General features: G+C 42.8%; 1 protein-coding gene across 1 annotated transcript in view; it reads right to left on the reverse strand.

The window, feature by feature from the left end:
• The window catches only part of LOC115079136 (adenylate cyclase type 10-like), a 621,147-nt gene that overhangs the window by 329,797 nt on the left and 267,727 nt on the right, over nucleotides 1-23,623 (reverse strand). Inside the window, exons 16-17 of the mRNA XM_029582255.1 lie at nucleotides 8,537-8,571; nucleotides 8,297-8,428 (exon numbers count right to left, since the gene is read on the reverse strand). Coding sequence (XP_029438115.1) covers nucleotides 8,297-8,428; nucleotides 8,537-8,571 — 167 coding nt within the window. The remainder of the gene's footprint in view (nucleotides 1-8,296; nucleotides 8,429-8,536; nucleotides 8,572-23,623) is intronic.

A 23,623-nucleotide genomic window follows, 5' to 3' on the forward strand; every position in this document is an offset into this window, starting at 1 on the left:
ACTTGGTCAGATTAGCCCTTCAAACGCAGATGCCGCCTCTCAAAAGCCAGGCCACGAGACAGAAGAGACCCTCCTAATCTGAGAATATGGGTCCCTATCATGACAGCCCTGAAAGATGCTTTAGTGTGAGGGGACCTTCTTCTACAAGCCGTATCAGATATGCGTACCACAGACGTCAAGGCCACTTCTGCGCCACAAACACCCCATTCCCCGGGTGCACTTTATGCGCCTGAGGACCCGCCTGATAAGGGGCCACAGAGGAAATACTTAAAGAAGGATTCCTGTCGGCCAGGGGCACACAAGAGCATCGAGACCCATCAAACCAGGCTCTTTGATGACTGAAAAATCTGTCTTTGTTGGCTCGCGTCACCATCAAATCCAACTGAACTCCCCAACTAGCGCAGATGTAATTCCACGCCTCAGGGGACAACTCCCACTCCCCTGAATCCAGCTGTTGTCTGCTGAGGAAATCTGCTTGCACATTGTCTACTCCCACCTCCAGGTGCTCTGCCCATGCAAACAACCTTCGAACTTCCAGGGCCACGGCATGACTCCTCGAGCCACCCTGATGATTGATGTATGCCACCGCGGTCGTGTTGTCTGAGAATACCCAAACCATCCAACCTCCAGGGCTCGGTGCACTGCCCTTGTCTCCAGACAATTGACTGACCAGGACCTCTCTCCTGGATGCCAGACCTTCTTCTGTCTGGCCCAAGAACACTGGCCCCCCGGCCCCCCCCCCCCCCCAACCAAAGAGATTTTCATCCGTGGACACCACTACTCAGTTTGGTGATTCCAGGGCTGTCTCATCTTCTAGATTGAGATGAGATAGCCACCATGAGAGACTGGACCTGGAATCTCAATACAGGGGCAAGGAATGCTGATATTCCTCAGACAAAGGACTCCACCTGGACAACAGTGCGCATTGCGCACATGAGACCTCTGCAAAGGCCCAGGGAACAAATCCAACCTGCAAGCCAAGGACCCCAGGACCTGTAAATAGTCCCACGCTGTCGGCACCGCCAACTGAAGAAGCCACTGCACCTGGAATTGCAATTTTTCCACCTGGTCCACTGCCAGGAAGACTCTGCCCCAAGTGTCAAACAGAGCCTTCAGGTACACCAAGGATTGAGTCAGCTCCACATTTATTTATTTTATTTATTTAAATCTTTTTCTATACCGTCGTTAAGGTGGGTACCGTCACAACGGTTTACAATAAGGCACAAAAGTAATGCTATTAACCTCTATCATTTTACACAGGTGCCATAATGTTCGGTAACATAGTTTAATCAAAGTTAGTTGTTAAAATGAGTGTGATCACTATCATGTCCCGGTCGATTCTATAGCGGTTTTGAGTTGAGGACTCATTCTATAAGTAACTTATCCTTTACTGATGAATTCTATTAAAACAAAAACATACACCCTTAGTGATTTCTGTTTGTGTGGGTGTTTTTTCACTTGCACTTACCTGGTTTGAATCTTGCATTTCCCTGGATTCTATTCTCCCTTCTCTTTTTGAAAGGCTTGTTTGAATAGCCAAGTTTTAAGATTTTTTCTGAAAGTTTTGTTTTCTCTTTGTAGTCTTAATTCCAATGGCATGGAGTTCCATAATATGGGTCCTGCTAGTGATAATGCCCTCTCTCTTACCTGCGTTAGTCTTGCTGTCTTGACTGATGGAATAGTCAGAAGGGCTTTGTTGGCTGATCTTAGATTTCTATTGGGGATGTGTACTCGAAGGGCTGTGTTCAGCCAGTCTGCGTTTTCATTGTGTATTAATTTGTGTATAGTGCATAGTGTCTTGTACTGAATTCTTTGTTCAATGGGAAGCCAGTGCAGCTCAGCTAGTGTTTCCATAATGTGATCTCTCTTCCTTTTTCCAGTTAATACTCTTGCAGCCGTGTTCTGCAATATTTGTAGTGGTCTTATGGAGGTGTATGGTAGACCTAGTAGAAGGGTATTGCAATAGTCAGTGCTTGCAAATATTAGTGCTTGTAGTACTGATCGAAAGTTGGCGGTCGTTAGAAGTGGTTTGCGTTTTCTGAGGACCATGAGTTTGGCGTATCCTTCTTTTACTTTTATGGATATATGTTGTTTTAAGCTTAGTTCTGTGTCTATTATTACTCCTAGATTCCGGACTTTCTCTGCAAGTATTATTTGTTTGTTGTTATTGAGTGTGATTAGGTTGTGTGAGATCTCCATGTTTTTTTTCTTTCTAAATGAAGGAATTCAGTCTTCTCTATATTGATTACTAGCTCCATTTGCTTTAATGGTTGTTTTATGATGTCTAGATACATGTTGGCTATGTTTAATGTTTTCTCCATTGTATCGTCAATGGGTAATATGAATTGAATATCGTCTGCATATATGTAGTGAGTGATTCCCAGGCCAGCTAGTAGGTGGCATAATGGCAGTAGATATATGTTGAAGAGTGTGGCAGACAGTGCGGATCCCTGTGGTACTCCTGTCTGAAGGTCTATTTTATCTGATATCGAATCTCTGATTTGAACTTGAAAATATCTGTCGCTTAGATATGATCTGAACCAGCTGATTGTTTTGTTGTCTAATCCTATTTCTTCTAGTCTATTTAGGAGTATGTCGTGGTTTACGGTATCAAAAGCTGCTGAGAGGTCTAGCATCACTAGAATGTAATGTTTACCGTTATCGAATCCTCTCATGATGTTGTCTGTCAGTGCTAGTAGTAGTGTCTCTGTGCTATAATGTTTTCTAAAACCATGTTGTGAGGGATATAGTATGTTATTGTTGTCTAGGTGTTCCGCTAGTTGCTTTTGTATTGTTTTTTCTATTAATTTTGCAATTAAGGGTAGGTTTGATACAGGTCTGTAGTTGCTCAGGTTAAGTGGGTCGCTGTTTTTTTTCTTTAAAATGGGTTTTACGATTGCTCCTTTCAGGGCATCTGGCATGGCTCCTTCCTCTAAGGATAGATTAACAATCTTTGCCAGTGTCGGTGATATAGTGTTGGCTACTTTTTTTATATCTGTGGTTGTTATTGTGTCGCATGCATATGGGGCGGGATTTAGTTTTTTTAGCAAAATTTCGATTTCCAATTCTGATACTTCATAGAATGTTGACCATTGTTTGATTTCTCTTTTTTTCATTTTAATTTCTTGTTTCGTAGTATTTGGTATTTTAATTTTTAGGTTCTTGATTTTGTCATTAAAAAAAGTTGCAATTTCGTTGCATCTATTTTCTGGAAGGGTTTGTGGAGATTCGGATTTGTCATTAGTGAGGTTTTTTACTATGGTAAATAATGTTCTTGGGTTGTTTTCATATTTTTCTATTTTAGAGCTATAGAACTGTTTTTTTTTTTTTTATCTAGAATGACTTGTTTATAGAATGCTAGGTGTTTTCTGTATTTTGTTAAGTTTTCATTGTTTTTATTTTTCCTCCATTCTTTTTTTCTTAGCTTTCTCTTGATTTCCTTTATTTTTTCATTATACCATGGGTTTGTTTGTTTAGTATCCTTAATGTTAATATGTTTGATTGGGTTTATCTCTTCAGCTATTTCTCTTGTTGTTTGCAGCCATGCTGTGGTTGTGGAGCAGCAGTTTGTGTAATCTAATTTTGTTAGTTTTTCTTCTAACTTTTCTTTTAGGGTTTCTAGGTCATATGGTGGGCGATATTTCACTTTGATTGGTTCTTTTTTTTCCTTCTTGTGTATGGGGTTCACTGTATTTAATAGAGGATCTTTTCCCTCTCCCCTTCCCCCACACCCAATCTCACCCTTTCCTTCTCCCACTGGACATACCATGCTAATAACTGCCTAGGATAAATCTATGTTTATGTATCTTATAGTTTTTGTTGATTATATATTTATCTCTCTCTAATTGTTTCTTAGTTTAAATTCTGTACTGTCTTCCATTGCCCAGGTTTTACGCTCCCTGTTTAATGTAACTTTACTTTCTACCTTGATGTTAATTGGTTTCCCCTCAGTTACATTGTAAACCGGTACGATAAGACCTAGTCTTGAGCATCGGTATAGTAAAAGAAATTAAATAATAATAAATAATAATAAATAGGATTGTATGAGGAAGTGATCGGACCATGGGATGGGTGTGTAATTGGTTTTAATGTGTTCTAAGTGGTTGTGGCTGATGAATGTTATATCGAGAGAGTGTCCTGCTCTATGCGTGGGTTTATCAGTAATAAGAGTGAATCCTAGTGCAGTCAAAGTCTAATATTGTTTGGCAGGTGTTAGACAGGGGCTTTGTGTCTATGTGCAGGTTGAAGTCTCCTAGTATGATGGTAGGTTTGTTAGTATTTAAGTGTGTTGTTAAGAACTCAATTAGTGGGGAGCTATTTAATTCTAGTAGGCTCGGTGGGCAGTATATTAGGCAGATTTGTAAACTTATCATTTCAAACAGGGCAATTTCATGGTTTCGTGGTGGTATTGTGCGTATTAGTTTACATTTACATTTTTTTTCAATTATTAGCATTAGTCCCCCCCCTCTTTTATTGAATCTGGGGATTGAAAAAACATCATAGTTCTTGTGTGCTATTTGATTTTTTAAGACTGTGTCTGTCTGTTTTAACCAAGATTCTGTGATTGCAATGAATCTTCTGAACATTTATGACTCAACCGAGAGACCGTAAGGTCAACATCACCCTCTGGAGAGACCTTTCGCACGGCTCCTTGGACTTCGCTTGAATCAGCCAATCATCCAGATACGGATGAACCAAAATTCCTTCCTTGCAAAGGACCACTCCAACTACAACCATCACCTTAGTGAACGAACATGGTGCTATCGATAGACCAAAGGGGAGAGCCCGGAACTCAAAATGCTGGCCCAACACCATGAAACAAAGAAACTTCTGATGGTCTCTCCGAATGGGAATATGCAGGTATGCTTCAGTGACATCCAGGGAGGCCAAGGACTCTCTTTTGTGCACCGCCACTACTACAGTGCGTAGCATCTCCATGTGAAAACATGGGAACTGAAGGGACTGGTTTACTTTCCGTAAGTCGAGAATGGGTCGAAAGGAGCCATCCTTTTTGGACATTACAAAGTACACGGAATACCTCCCCGTCCCTGCTCAGACAACGGGATGGGAACAATCACTTTGAGGTCGCGCAGCCTCTGCAAAGTTGCCAGTACATGTGAGCACGTAAGATTCCACAAAGGCCTCCCTTACAGGGCACAAAAACTCTAGAGCGTAGCCTTCTCGAATTACCTCCAGCACCCAGCGGTCCGAAGTAATCCTTTCCCACTCCTCGTAAAAATTAGAAAATCTGCCTCCTAGAGCTTCTACGAAGGAGTGGGGGACCCCTGGCTTCATTGGGCTGACTTTCCTCCGCCAGAGCTCTATCTTGACCCATCTCTGGTCGATCTGCAGGTTCTAAGAAAGGATTGCTGACAAACAGCACCCTGCTTTGCCGAGGAGCCAGAAGAGGTCTTGCCAGACTGGAACCTGCGAGTATCCCAAAAATGGGCTTGAGCTGGAAACACCTTCCTAGCGGGCTTCCTGCAGCCTATTCCTCTTTGGCTCCCCAACACCTTCATCAACTGATCCAAGTCCTCTCCAAACAAAAGCTTCCAGAAGATTGCAGTGCTGGACCTTGGACGATAAGTCCACCGATCAACTATGTAACCACAGAAGCCTACGAGCCACCACCGACGAGACCATACTGTGAGCTGATGAACACACCAAGTCATACAGCACATCTGCCACATAGGTGATCCCACCCTCTAACCTGGCTGCCTACAGGGCAGCACCATCTCCTGCTGCTATACTCTCCGGAGACTTCTGCACCCAACACAGACAGGCCCTCTGCATCAGACTAGAGCATACCGCCACACATGACAATGTGGAGACCTCAAACATCCGTTTGACCTGCACCTCCAGCCTGTGGTCCTGAACATCCTTCAAGGTGGCCGCCCTGCCACCGGAATTGTCATATTCTTGGTAACAGCCGACACAGCCGCGTCCACCTTCAGAATCTTCAGTGTCTTCCATCAAGGGAGAAAGCTTAGCCATTGCTCTGCTCACCTTCAGACCCAAGTCCGGAGAGTCCTATTCCTGGTTCACCAGCTTCTGGATCTTCTTGGGCAAAGGAAAAGCACTTATGGGCCCTCAAGGACCATCCAGGACCGGATTGACTCCCTCATTTATCAGACTCCTCCAGAGGAACTTCACGCCTAACTCTTCCAAGACCTTAAGAATCACAGGCCAAAGCTCCTCCCACCTGAATAAGCACACTGCCCGCAGACCATCCCCTTCAGATGCCAGAAATTCATGTGTCAGGGTCATTAAATTAAGCCAATATCCCCTGTCAATCACGTCAGAAACCTTGGAGTAATAATTGACAATAACCTATCTTATAATAACCACATTACCACCAAAATCAAAGAAGGTTATCACAAACTCCTAATTCTATGGCAGAAAACCTTTTCTAAATTTAGTAGATTTCAAAACAGTTTTACAACTAATTATCTTCTCAACCATTGACTACTGTAATTCCCTTATGATTGGCCTTCCATATATCAACATCAAGCCTTTATAGATTCTTCAAAACTCTGCAGCACGAATTTTAACTAGAAAAAAAAAGAATGATCACTTCCACGACTACAGAATGATCACTTCCACGACTACAGAACAATCCTGCAATCAATAATCTTCTCTAAGCTAGATTATTGCAATTCCATTCTATTAGGTCTACCGTCTTCCCACACTAAACCCCTCCAGATGGTTCAGAACACGGTGGCCAGAATTTTGACAAACACAAGAAGAAGAGACCACATATCCCTGATTCTCAAAGACTTACATTGGCTACCAGTTCACTATAGAATCTTATATAAGTCCATTACCACCATCTACAAAGCTTTCCATCAACTCTCTCCACTTAACCTCCAAATCCCATTTAAAAAACATATCTCCAACAGACCAATCAGAGAGTCCTACAGAGATTCACTACGGGCTCCTCCTGCCAAAACCTTTCACCATAAGACTCTCAGAGACAGGGCATTCTCCACAGCAGGACCTACTTTGTGGAACTCCATCCCACCAGAACTGAGACAGGAACCCTGCCTGCCAACATTTAGAAAAAGACTTAAAACTTGGCTATTTAAACAAGCCTTCCCAGATCCGAACTAAATAATAGCAATTTTATAAGAGATAGTAAATTATACAAGAGACTTCACAGTATAATGTATATAATGTAAATAATGTAATCCTTACAGTTCGGCTCTCTTATTCTTATCTCTCCTCCAAGTTTAAGACCCTTGTTGTAATGTAACTTTTGATCTCCTTGCACTTGTTTATGTTCCATTCTCTATTCTCACCCCTTGTTACATGTAAACCGGCATGAGGTGGTTTCTAACCATGAATGCCGGTATAGAAAAAACGCAAATAAAATAAAATAAATAAAATATATTATCTTCACTACACTGGCTCCCTATTAAATCACAAATTGATTATAAGATTTTAATAATTATACACAAATTAATTCATTCCGATCACCACAAACAAACAAGCTTAAAAATCACGCTACAGAACAACAACAGGAATCTTCGATCAAATAATACTTCTCGTCTAATTATTCCACCCATCAAAGATGCTCATCTTTCAACAAGAAATAGAGCTTTCTCCATTTCCTGTCCTAAAAAATAGAACTCTTTACCACCTTATTTAAGAACTCAAACTAATATCAAAACTTTCAAGAAGGAGCTAAAGACTTTTCTTTTTCATAAAGTCTACGTTAACGATTATTTATTTCAACAATCTAATTTTAACCAAGACTACCAACCATACTCATGCAAAAGAGATAATGAAATATCGTCTGGCAATGACCATTATAATAGCAATATGAACTTATAATTAACAACTCTAGAAGACCATCCCGAAGATGTTTAAATACCAATACTATTACCATAATCCTTTTCCCTTCTTTTCCTTATGCTCCCTTTTTCTCCACCAGCCTCTCCCCGATCCCTTCTTATTTCCCACTATTAATTTATGCATCAATGTTTTTAATGGTTTATTCTCTGTTTGATTTTTGTAAACCGTTATGATGGCTGCACCGAATGATGGTATATAAAACTGAACAAATAAATAAATAAATCCTTGGAGCCATCCACATCGGGGGCTGGCGTCGCAACCGGATCTGTCCCATAAATAGAGAGGGTCCTCCTGCCAGTTATTGGACTCCTCCCCAGACCTGGACTTGCCAATAGCTTCCATTCAACGCAATCCAGACTCTGTAGGACCACACTAGTCCCCTGCAAAGCAGGCCTGACCTTCTTATCCAAGGGACTGCAGAGCCGTGCAGTCGCCCACTTACTCCTGAAGCCTCTCCTGGCGAGGTAGTCCTCATGAAGAAGAAATTCTGGGGAGAAATCCCCCGAATCAGTCTCCCTCAAACCTGGGGGGTCTTCCATAGCATCCCCTTCCCCATTGAAGGCTTTCAACTCCACTGGGGAAAGAGGGGGCAGGGAACCATTATGGTGTGCCGCATCCTCCTGATCATGCACCTCAGCGAGATTAGGAACAGGCCCGGACTAATGGAGGCCTGTTTTCCTACCCTGGCCCCCTGTGGAAGAATCCTTCTGCCCCAAGCTGCAATTCAGGCAGAGGGACCGGGCATTCAGCCATACCACAGAGGAACCACAAGTGCGGCACACGGCCATTTTAAGTTTAGGCACCATTAAAGGACTTAACGCACCACAGCACCCACTAGGTCGCGGGGAGGCCCTGACCCGCTTGCTCCAACTAACACCGGTTGGCCTGCATACAGGAGAAAAGACAGTGAAGGAGGAATGGTTGCACAGTGGACTCCCCCCCGCGAGCCTAACCCAGCACCACTTGCCGCATACACCCAGAGCCCCAGGCTGTAGGCACAGCCAAAGACCACTCTTCCACCCTTCAGCCCTGGGCAACAGCAACCACTGCTCAGGCCCAGCACTGATCCCAGAAGACAGTCCTTCCTGCAGAAAAACTCAGTACTTAATTATTACTTTTTTTTTTTTTATCAAGGAAAAAATTGACGAAACACTTTCCTGAACAGGATCTGTGGCGGCCAAGAGTGGAGCCTCGGAGGGTCAAGGGAGCCAGATCCTCTGGCTATTGGACCCTCCAGTACGTTGTGGATAAAGCCAAGTCAGGAGTATCCACCCCCCAACTCCTCCTGAGGGATGGCCCACAAAGGTGCCTAACTGACATGAAGTCAACACGAATGTTGGTATATAAAAAGTGAATAAATAACACCTCAGGGAGCTTCCATTGTCCTCTCACACCCTACACCTACTTCAATGAAACATTTATAAACTTTTTTTTTTTTTAAACTAAACCTAGACTGCAAGTTTGCACCATTACCACCTGCTGGAGTCGAGAAATATTGAGGGACTGCAGGTGGCACTCCCAGTATGTAGCAGTGCCTCCAAGTTTTGTTTCTCTGACTCCATCTGCTGGTAGGGATGCAAAACCCATTGGTCTGGGCTGATGGGTATGTTCAGGAAGCGCAAAAGTCTGGATTTGGACCTTGAGTCTCAGACCAATTTCTTAGCCAAATAATCTGTCTTGCTCCTACAGAAAGAGCTACAGACCTAGCTGCAATTCTAATTATGTCATATCAGGCATCAAACAAATAGGCCGTAGTCAACTAACTTTGCAGTGCTTTCAATCTCAATATTGTTGAATCCAATGGCGCAAAGATCTAGAGACACAGCTAGCACAAACTACTCCCTGAAGCATAAAAGAGCATGTGGAAAAAAGATTCTTAAGAATTGACTCTAGCTTCCTTCTTGGGCATCCCAAAGAGTTGCACTCCCCTCCACAATGTCCTCCTGGCTATTGCAGCAACCATCGCGTCTGCTCTCGGTTGTTGGAAAAAAATTCCAACAACTCTAGTGGCATAGCATACACCTTATTAAAGTCTTAGGTGCCTATAGCCTTATTCTCAAGATTCCCACTCTTACATAATCATAGTTTCAAACTCCGGGTGCAGAGGAAATGTAGAAGCTGTCTTTCCTGTACATCTCAAGATTGGATCCCAACCTAAAGTCACCTCAAATTTTTCATCCTCAAGGCGTAAAGCAGAAGTAACCATCCAAATTAGTGCAGATATTTCCTCCTTATGAAACAACCTGACCTGTTCCTCGTCATCTTCTCCTGACTGAATCTCACCTTGTTCCAAAGATTCCAGTCTACTTCCACCTCTATCATCCTCAAATCCTAATTAAGAGAGCGAAATCCAAGCTGAAATTTCACTTTATCCATAATCTACAATGCCTTCTTGCTGACCTTGTAAGGCATGAAATGCCTGATGCAAGAACTTTAGAAAGTCAGGAGAAAAGGCACCTGGCACTAGTGCTAGGAACTTCCTGCTTTTTTTCTTGAAAGAAGTTCTGCCCTGGTAGCAATTTAGGCAGTCCCTGACTTGAACCAGATCCTGCACTCAAAGCCAACATCCTGGGAAGCTGATCCAAGATGGCACCGCAACCAAGTCAGCTGATGGAATGGCCTAAGTTAACACCTCTCCAGAGACAGAAATCATCCTGGGTGAAGATTTTTGTGTTCCTGGAGCCTCAAAGGAGGAAGTCTTTTTTGGTGGAAGTTGCAACCCAGGTTAGATCAGGCGATTCAGATTTACCATGGCAAATCGAACATAGACTTCCTTCACTGGATGTGCGCTTAGCACCACAAACACCACAACCATTGATTCAATTTGAAAGGGTTCAAGGATAAGGCTGTAACAAGGCAAGCAGCTTAAACTAGTAACTAACTATATTTTTCCTCTTTCTTTGTTAGAATTAACTTGTAAAAACAAGCCAATGGTACTCAACCTTGTCAAGTTAAAGAGAAGGGAGCAGAGAAAATAAATACTGTCTGAGTGTGCTTCACTGCAGGAGAAACATCCTTAGGAGCATGGCCCATATATAGCCTTAAAATTTATGCTAAGAAAATAGTAGGGATGTGAATCGTTTTTTGACGATTTAAAATATCGTCCGATATATTTTAAATCGTCAAAAATTGTTACAGGCGATATTTAATAGGAATTCCCCCGATTTATAGTCAAAAATCGTAAATCGGGGGAAGGGGGAGGGGAAGGGGGAGGGCGGGAAAACCGGCACACTAAAACATCCCTAAAACCCACCCCGACCCTTTAAAATAAATCCCCCACCCTCCCGAACCCCCCCAAAATGTCTTAAATTACCTGGGGTCCAGTGGGGGGCTCCCGTTGTGATCTTCCACTCTCGGGCGTCGGGCCACGGGTGCGTTGATAGAAAATGGCGCCGGCGCTACCTTTGCCCTGTCATATGAAAGGGCAAAGGTAGCGCCGGCACCATTTTGGTTCCTGTTCCCCGACGTCACGAGCGTAGGAGATCGCTCCCGGACCCCCGCTGGACCCCCAGTGACTTTTGGCCAGCTTGGGGGGGCCTCCTGACCCCCACAAGACTTGCCAAAAGTCCAGCGGGGGTCCGGGAACGACCTCCTGCACTCAAATCATGTTGCCGTTCGGCCGGCGCCATTTTGCTGTACGGCAATATGGCCGGCGCCATTTTGCTTTTGCCGTACAGCAAAATGGCGCCGGCCGTACGGCAACACGATTCGAGTGCAGGAGGTCGTTCCGGGACCCCCGCTGGACTTTTGGCAAGTCTTGTGGGGGTCAGGAGGCCCCCCCAAGCTGGCCAAAAGTCCCTGGGGGTCCAGCGGGGGTCCGGGAGTGATCTCCTATGCTCGTGACGTCGGGGAACAGGAACCAAAATGGCGCCGGTGCCATTTTCTATCAACACACCCGTGGCCCGACGCCCGAGAGTGGAAGATCACAACGGGACCCCCCCACTGAACCCCAGGTAATTTAAGACATTTTGGGGGGGTTCGGGAGGGTGGGGGATTTATTTTAAAGGGTCGGGGTGGGTTTTAGGGATATTTAAGAAAACAAAACCGCGACGATCCGATTCCCTCCCCCCCCAGCCGAAATCGATCGTTAAGACGATCGATCACACGATACACATCTCTAGAAAATAGACTGATTCCTAATGAATAAATCCTTCTGTTTTACGAGTACTGTACTCAAAAATTCATCCAACTAGTGACTGAGGCAGAGAACACTGGCTGAATTCATTCTAAATATGACATACTGTATAAGCTAGTGATGTCATTAAAAAAAAAAAAAAAAAAAGAAAAGAACTCTGCCTCTATGTATGCTGCATGAGAGGATATAACCCATAGGTTTGGGACTGGTGGAGCAGAAGGAAGAGGAACATGCATTAACATCTTGAAGAACCTGCAGGAATTTAGCCTTAACTCCTGAGATGTAGCTAATTTCTACTCAGATAAAGTGGTTTGCGAAATTTTTAGCAAGCTACTGTTAATTCTAAACCAACCACTGAAGCAATATGTAATATAAAACTTTAATGAGACAGACAGAGACAAAGGAAATAGAGACAGGTACTGGAACAAAGTACAGATAAGTTTGTTCCAGGGAGCGACAGGTCCATACAAATGTATAATCACCAAGTCACTCAAAGTTCTAGTAATGTGAGGAACCTTTTATACCATTCATACTGACCAATCAGAACATATTGAGAGTGTTATTCCTAGATAAGTGCAGGGCTTCTGATTTGGGAATATATTAGACCAATCAGCTAATGGGTCTGGGGTGTTTGCTGGCTGCATTCCAGCACGTAGTCAGAGTCCTTTGTTTCCTTTAATTTCAAACTAGCATTCTTGAATACAGCAGAGATGAGGTACTTCAGAAAGTCAGTGCATAATATAACATACACTACATTATTTGATTAGCACTGATTAAAGTAGCAATGAACCAATTAGCATTTAAATACACATGGTGCCAGGCCTGGAATAACAAGATATTTGAAATATAGGAAAATTGGTTCTTACCTGCTAATTTTCATTCCTATAGTAGTACCACAGATCAGTCCAGACTCCTGGGCTTTGCCTCCCTGTCAACAGATGGAGACAGAGAAAATTTCACTGACAGTGTTCATAACCCAGTGTGCCACCTGTAGTCTCTCAGTATTGACCTGTACCTAAGCCAAGATGACAACCATAAATTTCTCAGCAAGATTCTAAGCAAACTCGCTCCCCTCCAACAAGCCAGAAGAAGGTGAAATTGCCCAAAAAGACAATGGAAATCTTGTTTCCCAAATTTAACATATGCGATCAACATTGAAAACCTCCAACAACTCCACACTATATACAAAGCAACAGTAGAAGCGGCAGATTCTCCTGCCCCAGTAAATGGGCGGGTCTCTGGACTGACTTCAGGTACTACAGGAATGAAAATTAGCAGATAAGAACTAATTTTTATTTCTCTGTATGTACCCAAATCAGTCCAGACTCCTAGGATGTACTTAAGCTCCCCTTAACTTAGGTGGGACGTGGAGATTTCCGCTCGTAGAATACCAGAGCACATGGAAGTGGAGCCCCGACATTCTAGCAATAATATCTAGCAAAAGTGGGCAACAACTTCCCAGTAGGGTCTCAGCCTACTGGGAAGTTGTTGCCCCCATGGTTTAATGGAACAAAGTCAGCATGGCTTTACCCAGGGCAAGTCTTGCCTCACAAATCTGCTTCACTTTTTTGAAGGAGTTCATAAACATGTAGATAACGGTGAACTGGTAGATGTAGTGTATTTGGATTTTCAGAAGGCATTTGACAAAGTTCCTCATGAGAGGCTTCTAGGAAAAGTAAGAAGTCATGGGATAGGTGGCAATGTCATTTCGTGGATTACTATCTGGCTAAAAGACAGGAAACAGAGAGTAGGATTAAATGGACAATTTTCTCAGTTGAAGGGAGCGGGCAGTGGCGACATTCTTTGGAACTATACCATAGCCGAGGCCATTGCAAGATTCAGCGACATTAATTAAGATTGATCTCCACCGTTTTGTCCAAGCAGTTAGATGGAAATGATTCAAGCACCGGAGATACAAATACAAAATTGTGATCACATTATTTCAAGCTGAGTAAAACATTGACAAGGTCCAGATCACAAAGGAGGCTATAATACTAAGAAGGAACAAATTGAGCATAAACGTGAAAATCACAAGATTCAATAAACAGAGCGATAGTAAAACCTCGTACTATTCACCCCGCTGACATGCATAGCCCCTGAGGCAGCTCTTGACAACGAGCGAAACTCGATCAGAGTCGGGCAATTTTCAATAAAGGTCTTCCTTACACACCAATCTCCACTTTTTTTTATTGCTACACAGCAACCTTGGATAGGCTTCTGATTTGTTTTCTGGGTCCATTTTTTAACAATGACCATGTCTCTTACTTCCTAGCCTTCTGGTATTAGCATACAAACATTTCAAACTTTGTTTTTTGTTTGAATTTTCATTCTGCTTTTTAATTGATAGGGATAAGTTAGAATTTGTTTTAGCTCAGGTGAGTTTTTAGTTACAGGCACTTGGACTACTTTTCTTATTATTGGAACTTCACTGTTGTGATGCCCTAATTCTAATGCATCATTAGTATCCTTTGAAGATACCTCCCTCCAAACCATGCGCTGCTGAGCATCTGTTGGCTTTCCCCTTTGTTCTAGTTTAAAAGCTGCTTTATCTCCTTTTTACAGGTTAGCGCCAGCAGTCTGGTTCCACTCTGGTTAAGGTGGTGCCTATCCCTTCGGAAAAGACTCCCCCTTCCCCAAAAGGTTCTCCAATTCCTTACAAATCTGAATCCCTCTTCCTTGCACCATTGTCTCATCCACACATTGAGACTCTAGAGCTCTGCCTGCCTCTGGGGACCTGCGCATGGATCAGGGTGCATTTCAGAGTATGCTACCCTGGAGGTTCTGGATTTAAGCTTTCTACCTAAGATCCTAAATTTGGCTTCCAAAACCTCCCTCCCACATTTTCCTATATCGTTGGTGCCTACATGTACCACAACAGCCGGCTCATCCCCAGCACTGTCTAAAATCCTATCTAGGTGTCGTGTGAGGTCCGCCACCTTCGCACCAGGTAGACATGTTACCAGGCGATCCTCACGCCCACCAGCCACCCGGCTGTCTACATTCCAGTTGAATCACTAACTATGACGGCCGACCTAACCCTTCCCTCCTGGACAGTAGGCCTTAGAGACACATTCTCGGTGCGAAAGAACAATGCACCACATGGAGAGCAGGTCCTTGCTACAGGATCCTTTCCTGCTGCACCAGGTTGATGCTCTCCGATCATGAGACCTTCTTAATCCAAGACAACACCAGGGTTGCTAGTCTGAAGTTGGGACTTGGCTACTATATCCTTGATGGTCTCATCTATATATCTCTCTCTCTGCCTCAGCTCCTCCAGGTCAGCCACTCTAGCCTCTAGAGATCGCACTCGTTCTCTGAGAGACAGGAGCTCTTTGTATCGCATGCACATGTACAATTTCTAATCGGCGGGTAAAAAATCATACATGTGACACTTGATGCAAAAGAATGGGAAGCCCCCCTCTTGCTGCCGGACTGCTGCCTTCATCTGAAATTTGTTCAGTTCCTAGTTAAGTTTTAGGTTGCTATGGGAATAGGAATATGTCTAATTAATGTCCTTTAAATGCATTAGTGAATTCACTATATGCCTAGTAGTAGCCTACAGGGGAATGATCAAACTCTCAATAAGGTGTGGGGAATTTGTGAAGTGAATTTAAAAGGCTGGGTTTTTTTGTTTTTTTGTGTGAAAGTGGCACCTGCCTATAAATTAAAGGATGAGCTAGGGGTGGGTGGGGAGGGTTGGGAAATACAAACACAATAACTTCTGTTTATTATCTGCCTTACTGACTATTAAAAGCACAAACACACAAACATACTAATAATATTCCCCAATAATTAACTTTGCCCCAATACTTTTAAAAAAGAAAATTTCCCAAGCAAAACTTACTGATTCCTCTCAGCCACCAGCAAGGTGATCCTCTACTCTCAGTGCTCCTACTGCATTGTGGGTTACTGAGCTCAGCAGCAAATGGTTCGGAGAGAGATATCTTCAAAGGATACTAATGATGCATTAGAATTAGGGCATCCTAACAGTGAGGTTCCAATTATAAGAAAAGTAGTCCAAGTGCCTGTAACTAAAAACTCAGCTGAGCTAAAAAAATTCTAACTTATCCCTATCAATTAAAAAGCAGAATGAAAATACAAACAAAAAACAAAGTTTGAAATGTTTGTATGCTAATGCAAGAAGTCTAAGAAATAAGGTGGGAGAATTAGAATGTATAGCAGTGAATGATGACATAGACTTAATTGACATCTCAGAGACATGGTGGAAGGAGGACAACCAATGGGAAAGTGCTATATCGGGGTACATATTATATCGCAATGACAGAGAGAAGCACCCGGGACGCGGTGCGGTGCTTTATGTCCAGAATGGCATAGAGTCCAACAGGATAAACATCCGGCAAGAGACTAAATGCACAATTGAATCTTTATGGGTAGAAATCCCATGTGAGTCGGGGAAGACTATAGTGAGAGGAGTATACTACCGTGAGACTGATAGTGAAATGCTAAGAGAAATTAGGGAAGCTAACCAAATTGGTAGTGCGGTAATAATGGAAGACTTCAATTACCAAATCACAAATTTCTCTTACTGTATAGTCCCACGATTGAAACAATCTATAACTAGAACACGTGGTACTGAAAACTTTATCGATTTACAATGCTGTATATGACGATTCTTGTATATATTTAAAATACAAATTTAAGGACCATCATACCACCCATAGTGCTCACAAGTTAGGACTTGTATCTCATGCACTCCAACAGTGGCACTTTGGCCACTGTTGGAAACAGGATGCTGTGCTTGATGGACCCTTGGTCTGACCCAGTATGGCATTTTATTATGTTCTTATGTTCATTTGGGTCACTTTTAATCATTGGTCTGAATCGGCTAGCATTAATTTTGTTGTTGTTTTTTTATGTTTTTTAAAAGGTATCAACTTCCCTTCTGTAGCTGTTGGGGTCAATCATCTGACGCGCGCGTTTTGCAACACTGCTGCTTCAGAGACATCAGTTTAAACTCTCCTGATCCAGCACTCCCCTTCCAAGTCGTTAACGGGGATACAGACAGGTCTTCAATGGTGCAAATTTGTGTGAAATACTTGAGCGATGCTGCAGGTCCGTCAATTTTTCGAACCCGACGCCATTTCCCCGCTTTTACCCACTGCTAAAATTTAAAGCGGGGAAATGGCGTCGGGTTCGAAAAATTGACGGACCTGCAGCATCGCTCAAGTCTTTCACACAAATTTGCACCATTGAAGACCTGTCTGTATCCCCGTTAACGACTTGGAAGGAGAGTGCTGGATCAGGAGAATTTAAACTGATGTCTCTGAAGCAGCAGTGTTGCGAAACGCGCGCGTCGGACGATTGACCCCGACAGCTACAGAAAGGAAGTTGATACATTTTAATACATAACGTTAAAAAACATAAAAAAACAAGAAAAAAATTGATGCTAGCTGATTCGGACAAATGATTAAAAGTGACCCAAATGAAGTGCATGAGATACAAGCCCTAACTTGTGAGCACTATGGGTGGTATGATGGTCCTTAAATTTGTATTTTAAATATATACAAGAATCGTCATATACAGCATTGTAAATCGATAAAGTTTTCAGTACCATGTGTTCTAGTTATAGACTTCAATTATCCCAATTTTGACTGGGTAAATGTATCATCGGGACATGCTAGAGATAAAGATCCTGGATGGAATAAACAACATTTTTATGGAACAATTGGTTCAGAACCGACAAGAGAGGGAGCAATTTTAGATCTAATTCTCAGTGGAGCACAGGATATGGTGAGAGAGGTAACAGTGGTGAGGCCGCTTGGCAATAGTGATCATAATATGATCAAATTTGATTTAATGACTGGAAGGGGGACAGTAAGCAAATCCATGGCTCTCGTGCTAAACTTTCAAAAGGGAAACTTTGATAAAATGAGAAAAATTGTTAGAAAAAAACTGAAAGGAGCAGCTACAAAGGTAAAAAGTGTGCAAGAGGCGTGGTCATTGTTAAAAAATACCATCCTAGAAGCACAGTCCAGATATATTCCACACATTAAAAAAGGTGGAAAGAAGGAAAAACAATTACCGGCATGGTTAAAAGGGGAGGTGAAAGAAGCTATTTTAGCCAAAAGATCTTCATTCAAAAACTGGAAGAAGGATCCAACAGAAGAAAATAGGATAATGCATAAGCGTTGGCAAGTTAAATGTAAGACATTGATAAGACAGGCTAAGAGAGAATTTGAAAAGAAGCTGGCCGTAGAGGCAAAAACTCACAGTAAAATCTTTTTTAAATATATCCGAAGCAGAAAGCCTGTGAGGGAGTCAGTTGGACCGTTAGATGATCGAGGGGTTAAAGGGGCACTTAGAGAAGATAAGGCCATTGCGGAAAGATTAAATGATTTCTTTGCTTCAGTGTTTACTGAAGAGGATGTTGTGGAGATACCCGTTCCGGAGAAGGTTTTCATGGGTAATGATTCAGATGGACTGATCCAAATCACAGTGAACCTAGAAGATGTGATAGGCCTGATTGATAAACTGAAGAGTAGTAAATCACCTGGACCAGATGGTATACCTTCTAGGGGTCTGAAGGAACTAAAAAATGAAATTTCAGACCCATTAGTAAAAATTTGTAACCTATCATTAAAATCATCCATTGTACCTGAAGGTTGGAGGATAGCTAATGTAACCCCAATATTTAAAAAGGGCTCCAGGGGCAATCTGGGAAACTACAGACCGGTTAGCCTGACTTCAGTGCCAGGAAAAATAGTGGAAAGTGTTCTAAGCATCAAAATTGGCTTTCCTTCTCTGCTGCCGCTAGTTCTCCTCTCTTCACCCTGCTCCCCTTCCCCCTCCCTGTTTTTTGTACTTACTGCCTTTTTCAGTTATATTGTAAACAGCATGATGTTCCCCATGAATGTCGGTATAAAAAAAAGTTAATAAATAAATAAATAAAATCACAGAACATATAGAAAGACATGGTTTAATGGAACAAAGTCAGCATGGCTTTACCGAAGGCAAGTCTTGCCTCACAAATCTGCTTCACTTTTTTGAAGGAGTTAATAAACATGTGGATAAAAGTGAACCGGTAGATGAAGTGTACTTGGATTTTCAGAAGGCGTTTGATAAAGTTCCTCATGAGAGACTTCTAGGAAAAGTAAAAAATCATGGTACAATTCTGGTCGCCGCATCTCAAAAAAGATATAATTGCGATGGAGAAGGTACAGAGAAGGGCTACCAAAATGATAAGGGGAATGGAACAGCTCCCCTATGAGGAAAGACTAAAGAGGTTAGGACTTTTCAGCTTGGAGAAGAGACGACTGAGGGGGGATATGATAGAGGTGTTTAAAATCATGAGAGGTCTAGAATGGGTAGATGTGAATCGGTTATTTACTCTTTCGGATAGTAGAAAGACTAGGGAGCACTCCATGAAGTTAGCATGGGGCACATTAACTAATCGGAAAAAGTTCTTTTTTTTTTTTTTTTTTAATTCTTTATTTATCAACTTTTCAAAACAAAATACAAAGTAATTTGCATAGAATCACAAGAGATTGAGAAATTGTTCTTTACATGAAATTCTTATTTGAAATTTGAAAATTAAATATTGAAACATGACAAAATTTTACAATCTCTACCTTTCGTATGTAACTGAGGAGGAAAAGAATAAAAAGGAGAACATAAGAAACAATTTAGAAGTAAGGCTGGGTTTAAACATCAGATTCATTTACTGGATCCGGCTCTATAGGCTGCGGGGTCTGCTCTCGTGCCTCTAGAAAGGCTTGAAGTTGTTCCGGACTAAAGAACACATAAGTATTCCCCAAAAGTTTAACTATGCACCTACAGGGGTACCTTAAAATATAGGTCCCCCCTAGTGCAAGCACTTTTGGGCGCAGTGAAATAAACTTTTTCCTTCGCATTTGCGTTGGTCTTGCCAAATCTGGAAAGATACGAACTTGGCCACCCATAAAAGAAACATTTAAATTTTTGAAATAATTCTTCATAATTATTCCAACATCAATTTCTGAATAAAGAGTCACAAACAAGGCAGACCTTTCTGTAATTTCTTCCGTTGTTGTTTCCAGAAAATTGGTTAGATTTTCCATATCTATCCCCATACCAGGCGATATTAAGGCTCCTCTCTGTCTTAAAAAGAATATTTTTTTAACAGGCGGAACATTCTCTGGTGGTATCTTTAGAATTTCAATAGCAAATTTCTTGAAAGTCTGCAAAGGCAACTCACCCATAACTTTGGGGAAATTCAAGAGTCTTATATTTAAGTGCCTTAAATAATTCTCTACTGACTCCAATCTTCTCAAAGACGATAGTCTTTCATTAACAGAAACTGCACTTAAATCTTGCAATTTTTTTACATCCACAGTTACCTTTGTCAAGGCCTTTTCCAGATTCGTGTGGTCAGTTTCGATCTTAGTCATTCTCTTGGAAACTTCCTCCAGTTTACAAGCCTGTCTGTCGAGCTTCGCAGCGTTCCCCGCTACCAGATCCCAAAGGGCATCGAGCGTTACAATCGCTGGTTTTGTTAATCTCTGTGGGATAAGTGGAGAAACCGGCTCTGCTGTTCCTTCTCCGCTGGCTTCATACTCCTCCCCTCCTGTAGCCTCAGCGGAGACACGAGCACTGGCTGCCCCCCCGTCTGCTTCGTCCCTGGGCTTGCCTCCCAACTGAGCATGCTCGAAGGAAGTTCCTGCCGGCGTCTCAGCAGGCACAGAGTCGAGCAGTAGAGCTGCTTGAACCAGCGTTTTGGGATCCGGAGGCGTCAGCGATAGGGAACTAAGATGGCCGCGGGTGTGGACGCATATTGAGCAGCTCCGTACCCTCGTTCCCTAAAAATTTCCTTTAAGCCCTTTTTCTTCGATGTTTTACAATGCCACACAAGAGAAAAGGGAAAATCCGGATATATCCTCCCTTACCGGATAATTTGGAAGGGCAGCGGCTGATCTACCAGTATGCAACCCCGACATCAGTAACGAGGACGTCTACCCCCATTGGTGAGTCAGGGGAAGGAGCCCAGTACTCACCCAGGGAAAAAGTTCTTTTTTACTCAATGCACAATTAAACTCTGGAATTTGTTGCCAGAGGATGTGGTTAGTGCAGTTAGTAATTAGTATAGCTGTGTTTAAAAAAGGATTGGATAAGTTCTTGGAGGAGAAATCCATTACCTGCTATTAAGTTCACCTAGAGTGCTCACTAATGCAGATAATGTCTCAGATGTCCAGGTGGGCGCCCACCTCAGCAGTAGTGATCATCAAACGGTATGGTTTAATATCACTAAAAGAATAGGGAAAAGAACCACAAAGACCCGAGTTTTACAGTTCAAAAACACAGACTTTGAGGAAATGGGGAAGTACCTGGAGGAAGAACTTAAAGGATGGGAGAACGAGAGAGATGTGGATCAACAGTGGACCAATCTAAAAGGAGCAATCACCAAGGAAACTGCTCTATATGTTAGAAATGTAAAGAAAAGCAAAAGAAAATTGAAACCTATCTGGTTCTCAAAGGAGGTGGCTGACAAAATTAAAGCTAAAAGAATAGCATTCAAGAAATATAAAAGATCCCAAAGGAAGGAGCACAAAGAAGAATATTTGTATCAACTGAGGGAGACAAAGAAATTAATCAAGTTGGCAAAAAGTCAAGCAGAAGAGAGGATTGCCAAGGAGATAAAAAATGGTGACAAAACATTTTTCAGATACATCAGCGAAAAGAGAAAGGTCCAAAGTGGTATAGTGAAATTGAAAGGTGGTAATGATCAATGTGTGGAGGAGACGAAGAAATGGCAGAAATATTAAACTAATACTTCAGCTCTGTGTTCACTAAAGAAGACCCTGGAGAAGGACCATCTCTACACAACAAGAAACTGGAGGGAAGTGGAATGGATGAAAATCCTTTTACAGTAGAAAATGTGTGGGAAGAGCTAAAGAACCTGAAAGTGGACAAAGCCATGGGGCCTGATGGGATTCATCCAAGGATATTGAGGGAGCTCAGAGATGTTCTGGCAGCTCCGCTGTGTGACCTGTTCAATAGATCCCTAGAAACGGGAGTGGTGCCGAGTGATTGGAGAAGAGCGGTGGTGGTCCCGCTTCACAAGAGTGGGAACAGGGAGGAGGCTGGCAACTACAGACCGGTTAGCCTCACTTCGGTGGTGGGAAAAGTAATTGAGTCACTGCTGAAAGAGAGAATAGTGAACTATCTACAGTCCGGAGAATTGATGGACCAGAGGCAACATGGATTCACCAGGGGAAGATCCTGTCAGACAAATCTGATTAACTTTTTTGACTGGGTGACCAAGGAATTGGATCGAGGAAGAGCGCTCGATATCACATACTTGGATTTCAGCAAAGCTTTTGATACGGTTCCGCACAGGAGACTGGTGAATAAAACGAGAAGCTTAGGAGTGAGGGCCGAGGTGGTGACCTGGATTGCAAATTGGCTGACAGACAGAAGACAATGTGTGATGGTAAATGGAACCTTCTCTGAAGAGAGAGCGGTTTTAAGTGGTGTACCGCAAGGATCGGTGTTGGGACCGGTCCTGTTCAATATCTTTGTGAGCGACATTGCGGACGGGATAGAAGGTAAGGTTTGTCTTTTTGCGGATGACACGAAGATCAGCAACAGAGTGGACACGCCGGAAGGAGTGGAGAGAATGAGACGGGATCTAAGGAAACTGGAAGAGTGGTCGAAGATATGGCAGCTCAGATTCAATGCCAAGAAGTGCAAAGTCATGCATATGGGGAGTGGTAATCCGAATGAACTGTATTCGATGGGGGGGGGGAAAAGCTGATGTGCACGGAGCAGGAGAGGGACCTTGGGGTGATAGTGTCTAATGATATGAAGTCTGCGAAACAATGCGACAAGGCGATAGCAAAAGCCAGAAGAATGCTGGGCTGCATAGAGAGAGGAATATCGAGTAAGAAAAGGGAAGTGATTACTCCCTTGTACAGGTCCTTGGTGAGGCCTCACCTGGAGTACTGTGTTCAGTTCTGGAGACTGTATCTACAAAAAGACAAAGACAAGATGGAAGCGGTACAGAGAAGGGCGACCAGGAAGGTGGAGGATCTTCATCGCATGACGTACGAGGAGAGATTGAAGAATCTAAATATGTACACCCTGGAGGAAAGGAGGAGCAGAGGTGATATGATACAGACTTTCAGATACTTGAAAGGTTTTAATGATCCAAAGATAACGACAAACCTGTTCCGTAGGAAAAAAATCAGCAGAACCAGGGGTCACGATTTGAAGCTCCAGGGAGGAAGATTCAGAACCAATGTCAGGAAGTATTTCTTCACGGAGAGGGTGGTGGACGCCTGGAATGCCCTTCCGGAGGATGTGGTGAAGACCAGAACTGTGAAGGACTTCAAAGGGGCGTGGGACAAACACTGTGGATCCATAAAGTCAAGAGGCCGCCAATGAAGAGTGGGTGACTCGCCAGAATGACGGCTACTGCCTGGAGACAATACCCTTATTCAATAAACATACACATGCTTACTGTGACTCCAACATCGCTCTAAGCTTCAACAGCAAGAGGAAATGTGGAAAAATGGATTTACACTCACAAAGAGGGGAGTAGCTGGCTTGTTACGGCGGTTACTACCCCAAACCAAATAAGCCTTACTGTTCAATATATTTATAAATGATCTGGAAAGAAATACGACGAGTGAGATAATC

Source organism: Rhinatrema bivittatum, chromosome 17 (genome assembly GCF_901001135.1).
Source record: "Rhinatrema bivittatum chromosome 17, aRhiBiv1.1, whole genome shotgun sequence".
In the NCBI taxonomy this organism is placed as follows: Eukaryota; Metazoa; Chordata; class Amphibia; order Gymnophiona; family Rhinatrematidae; genus Rhinatrema; species Rhinatrema bivittatum.